Source organism: Primulina tabacum, chromosome 16 (genome assembly GCF_025594145.1).
Source record: "Primulina tabacum isolate GXHZ01 chromosome 16, ASM2559414v2, whole genome shotgun sequence".
Lineage (NCBI taxonomy): Eukaryota > Viridiplantae > Streptophyta > Magnoliopsida > Lamiales > Gesneriaceae > Primulina > Primulina tabacum.
The window spans coordinates 6161951-6168055 of record NC_134565.1 but is presented as its reverse complement, the minus strand read 5'-3'; the positions used below and the strand labels follow the sequence as shown (position 1 = coordinate 6168055).

The window sequence follows — 6105 nt, the reverse complement described above, 5'->3', positions numbered from 1 at the left end:
ATTAACTTCTTCTTCTTCATACTCGCTATATGACATACGAGGTTCAGAATCACTCCTACAAATATCATTATTAGTTGCCATATCCGGACAACGAGCACTCGTATCTAATGTTGGATTCGGCCAATAAGGAGTAGGATTTTGTTCTGACGAGACATTGATATATTGATCCCAAGACCCATTTACATCATCGAAATTTATATTATCGAGTCTTTCAGTAACCTGTGGAACATAAGATTCTAGATCCTGGAGACTACCATATGTAGAAGTATCGGGTTGGTTATTGAAACCTGAATCGGATGCATGTGGAACGTAGGATTCAGGATCATTAAATCCAACATGATGCTCAATTGAATTTGCTTCCACGTACAAATGCAACATATGCATATTATTACATTGCATTATAAACTGTAAAGCATCATCATCAACGAGATTGACTTGAATTTCATGCCAAGATGATCTCTCCATAAATGAATATTTTTTTGACAACTTCAGAGAAAAATTCGTTGGATCAATTCCTAACATTTTATGCACAACTTCAACCAACTCCAACAAATTACTAGATCGTAATACTCGTATCGGTCTAAAAAATGGAATGCTATATTCAACCGATCCATTATCGATAACTAAATGACCACCAAAATATAAGAGTACATCGTTGTTAGACATTTTTTCGATGAAATTTGAAAGAAAATTTAAGAGGAAATTGATAACTCAATCGTCGAAGTTATGATCAATTATATAGACGAAAAATGTTGAATACTATTTAGGTCTGAATTATTGAACTTAAAAAATTCAGAATTTTTCAGACTTCACGTGAAAACTTGAGCAAATGAATGGACAATAATGAAGCGAAAAAAGAGAAATACAGAGTCCTTACTCCTTACAAATCAAGGGCCGTCCACGGAGTAGCGTACGGATCATGCTCCACGTTGGAGCGTCCGCCCCATGATCCGTGCTTACGAAGCATGGACGCCTCCACGTGAGCACGGTCCGTGCTTCGTAATCACGGATTGCAGTAAAAGTGAAATTTTTTTAAATTATTTTTGAAAAAAAATTAATAATTATATTATTTATAAAAAAAAACTTGAGTAATTAATATGAATTGTCAAAATTTACAATACTATTGTCATTATATTTTGTTGAGTTAATTAATTTTGTTTCGAATTCTAATTACTCCATGATGTTTCCCACTGTAACACACATGCATTAATTCTAATATATATATGTGTGTGTGTAAGTGTGTGTGTGTGTGTGTGGTTATACTATGATGTGAGAACTGACAGTCGCTATCTTTCAGTGTGTACTGAGTAAACCTCCAGGCTAAAGTAATAGCTTGCAAACCATTCTAGTCAGATAAATTGCACTGGACAGGCTCACCCGAGAAGGTGTTTATAAGGGAATCGAACTCTGATCATTTCTCAAGTGCTCACCTACTCTACCGACTCAGACATTCCTTGAGGACAAATTTTTTTCTTCAAAAAAATATATATAGAAGGAGCCGATCGCAGCCCCTCCCAAGTGTCGACTTAGCACCACACTGTCCAAGAAGGAGGAATAGTGGTACAACACAAAAACTTATCCTTAGGGCGCCATTAATGTTTAAGATGCCTTGCTACCACATGTATCATGTCAAGATCTCAATTAACTTGAAGGTGATGTAACCAAAGGGGACCAATTTATTGCATAGAGGAATATATATAAAATATAATTTGTATAAATTATTCCAATTTCCCCATTTCACATTATAATGTGTGTATAGTACTCCTCAGAAAGAGGGAGAGAATTAACTCATGATGAGTCATTGTATAGTACCTGATTGGAATTCAAGATCGAAACAAAGGCAAGAAGAAATTGAAGGAGAAGATAATCAGAGGAACAATACAATATCCACCCAAGTACAACAATCTCCTCAAAACCTCAGTTTTATTGTTCCCATGTATGAATATCTTCCATCCATATCGTCTGATATATATGTATGTGATTCATGTTTTGTATAAGCGTGAGTGTGCGCTAGGATGATACAAATTACATGGGATTAATAGGGTACATATATATAAATTCATGCATTATTTACGTCTTATCTTCAAGATTGTTTCTCCGATTTGTTTCCTAACATCCCATAAATAATATTTTAGTTGATTTCATCAATACAGCAAGCCATAAAGTCACAGTGAATTTAAATCTATGTATAGATATATGGGAATACACAGATAGATTCAAGAATTTAATTTAAATTATTTGGTTTTAATATTGGAATTTAAAAATTTATGGATTAGATAAAAATGTAGATTATTTCTCTCCTTTAGAGGGTATTTCTTGTGACAAATTGATCCCAACTGATTAACCATTTAGTTTGTCCTACCTAGGTCTTTAAACTATGAAGTAGGAGAGTTAGCATGGGACAATCATAACAAGCAGCCAGTGCCCTTGCATGGGCATGCAGGGATCCAGCTTCCTCCACAAACAAAGCCCACATGGAGCAGTACTAGAACGGGCGATACCCTGGAATCTTTAGTTCAACAAGCTACATTCAACAACACCACCCAATTCCGCCATCGAGGGGATTTAGTCCCGACATATTCGGCCTCCATTCCCACGTCTTCAGCAGGAAAATGGGTCCTCGAGAGCTCTAAATCCGCATCATCTTCCGGGGTAAAGTGGAGGGAAAATTCCACCCATATGGACATGGGGCAGAATCTTGTCTCAACGAATTTAAGCACCATGACAGCATCTTCCGGTGGAAAGTGGAGGGAAAACAGTTCCCATATGCAAGTGGAGCAAAATTATCATGGGGTAAAAATAGGGTCCATGCCTACATATTCCGGGGGAAAGAGGGTGGAGAACTCGAGTTCAGGTTTGGTTATAAGTAAACGGATAAAATCCGAATCAAAAAAACATTCGGGAAAAAATCTTTTTCAATTGGATGAAAGGGGATCATCAGGAGGTGGAGGTGGAGGTGCAAGTGCAACGTTCTGCAAAGAGAACACAGACACAACCATGATGACTTGGGCTTCGTTTGAATCAGCTCCAAGCATGAAGACTCCAAGAAATGTCGACGACGATTCCACCTATCAAGATTTCTCGGTACAAAAATATCAAATAACGATATTTTTTAGTATACCAAATATATATATCTGTTGTTTTTACGGGTTAAAATCTTGATCAATAACATTTTGGATGGAAAATCAGGATGAACAATTTTGGAATAAAGAGGAAAGCGCTCGATCCCAATCATCAGCAAGGCGGACCACTCGTGCTGCTGTGGTACACAATCAATCAGAACGGGTACATAATATAATTTTTCTCATTAAATTATAGCTCTCATTTGTATTCGGAAGTGCAAGTAGGGTGGACCAATTTATTACAGGCCTTGATTAGAACAAAGTTTGCATTTTAATATTGTTTCAAGATTAATGACTTAATATCGTTATTTAATGAAATATAGTGTTTATTTCTTATTTATTTCAGAATAAATTCCAAAATAAGGACCAACACAAATACACACATATATCATAGTATAAATATAGTTTATTCAAAAAAACAAGATTATATTCGAATCAACTTTGAAATATTGTAATTGCTTGTCTTCAATGCATGGTACTAGAGACGCAGAGACAGGATCAATGAGAAGATGAAGGCTCTACAGGAGTTGGTGCCTAATGCCAACAAGGTAGTATTTACAACTAAATCAAATAATCGGAATCATCATTTTTTTACGCGATATATATATATAGTTTGAAATTAATTAAAATTATCCTTCTGAATAATGACTCAACCATTGTATAGCAATATAAAGACGATATCCACACATATTTACACAGAAAACTTTTTAAAAGAAAAAATCGCGCTATGTAGGATATGAACCTACGACATAAGGTTTTGGAGAAGGTAAATGGGTAAGTGGGTAGGAGAGATAATTCAGTGTATTAAAAAAATGATGGTTTATATGCAAAACCCTAATTAAATGCACAATGTGCGGGAAAAGTCCTTTTTGCTACTATCATTAATTCTTTGTAACATCTTTAATTAATAATTGGTAACTTATTTTAACTTTTCATAATCAATGCATGTGGTATATTTTTATTGGTGTTATAAACTATAGGCCCTCCAAAATTTTCTAGATTTAAAACTGCATCACATACGGAATTTTTTAAGCCAGACTCTAAATAAATTCGAGTCATTGACACACTGTAGTATTTTATACTTTCGGATTTGGATCCTCTATTGTATTGAAAATACACCACTTGATGATGTATATTTTTTACACGAGATGATCACATGATCATCTTGTGGTCATCACACCTATTTGATAAATTTTAAAATTTGTCAGATTAAACGAGATGTTCATGTGATCATCTCGTGTAAAAAGTGCATAGCATTTTGTGCTGTATTTTCAACACAGTAGAGGATCTAGATCCTATAGTTTCTTCCCCCATTAATTCACATTGTACTCTATATCATTTCAGCTAGATATTAAATAGAATATTGATATTATAATTTCCAATGTCATATTTAAAAATACTTACTCTATGAAAATTATGAATCACAGACTGATAAAGCGTCCATGCTAGATGAGGTGATTGAGTACTTGAAACAACTCCAAGCACAAGTTCAAATGCTGAGCAATGCAAGGGCCATGCCCCAAATGCTGATGCCTTTAGGGATGCAACAACAACTTCAAATGTCAATTTTGGGAAGAATGGGAATCGGAATGGGCATGGGACCGGTTGGCATGGGAATTGTCGATGTCAACAATTTTCCCCGAAACATGCCCCAACCTTTTACGCCCCTCCTCCACGGCACCACGCCTCTCAGCACCACCCCATCATTTGTATCGCCACCCTTCTATGTGCCTTCTCTAGCTCCGCCTCTCACTCATTTAAAAGCCAAGGCTAACGCTGATATCAATAGAAATATGCCTGATTTCAATGACTCTAATTTCGGCACATTTCTTGCACAAGTGAGTAAATACACGAACATTGATTATTACTAGCAAAAAAAATAACTTGGTCAAAATATATCTCAACAAAAAATATGAATATGGAGACATTTTCTTCCTAGTAACAATCATTCTATGTTTTTTTTCATTTAGTTTTTATTTAATTTATTTGCAGACTAAATTATGAATGCATACTCACCAAGTTTTTCATTAATTTATTTGTTTATCTGCTTCAGCAATCTATGAACATGGATTTCTACAACAGAATGGCGAGTCTATGTAGGCAACAGGCCATCCAGCCATCAAAGAAACCAGATGGCTTGTCACGCCACAACAATGTACAAGGAGATTAATTATGATCATATACCGATGTATGTATATATATATATATATATGGGAGAATTATTTTGTTGTTCATGTAGCTTGCACATTTTTCGTTTTTGTCCATGTTATCGATCAATTCACCATTTTAGTCCAGTAACTTGCAATATTTTTCAATTTTAGTCATTTTTCACTGAAATGCTGACATGACATCTGACACGTAAGAATTTTCCGGTGTTACGTCAGCAATCTAATGAAAAAATAAAATTGAAAAATACAATTTAATGTACTAAGACGGTGAATTGACTGAAAATATGATAAAAAATGAAAAATATGCAAGTTACGAGATCAAAAATATAATGTTTCATATATGTGTGTGTATATATATATATATATATATATATATAAATTTATATTGTTTGCTTATGTTTGCGTAAATGCAAATTTATTGAAAAGAGAACACCAATATATAGTTCAGTTTCAGTTTTAGTTTTATTTTTTTTAATGGCATTAATGATTGTTGTTGAAGAAATTAAATAGATAATGACTTAATTTTTATATTGGAGGAGAACGTTATGGTTTCTAGACTTTATTGTTTGTTTTTATTCGCTTTGCCCAAATTCTTTTTTTTAATCTTCCGACATAATTATTATTTTTAGCTAAGTTTTTCATCTTTACATAATTATTCTATTTTTAATAATATATTCTGACCCCAAATATTAACAATTTAATAATATACATTTTTTTTTTCAAATATTTTGACTTCATGAGATCTCTGCCCATGAACTTGAGAAATCTTTTTTTCAAAATATTATATACATACGTCAACTTTATCATCTAACATG

The 6105-nt window shown here is 33.9% G+C and overlaps 1 protein-coding gene across 2 annotated transcripts; it reads left to right on the top strand.

Annotated features, from left to right (window-relative positions):
* The first annotated feature begins 1747 nt into the window (after positions 1–1747).
* On the top strand, positions 1748–5711 carry LOC142530112 (uncharacterized). Of its 2 annotated transcripts, none has more exons than XM_075635892.1 (6): positions 1748–1936; positions 2367–3084; positions 3190–3285; positions 3605–3670; positions 4550–4960; positions 5176–5705. In XM_075635892.1, the coding sequence occupies exons 1-6, from the start codon at positions 1791–1793 to the stop codon at positions 5290–5292; spliced, it is 1554 nt and encodes a 517-aa protein (XP_075492007.1). In that variant the 5' UTR covers positions 1748–1790; the 3' UTR covers positions 5293–5705. The 2 variants fall into 2 exon arrangements, with proteins under 2 accessions (XP_075492007.1, XP_075492008.1); XM_075635893.1 differs by having other exon boundaries at positions 1930–2043; positions 5176–5711.
* Positions 5712–6105: the final 394 nt, after the last annotated feature.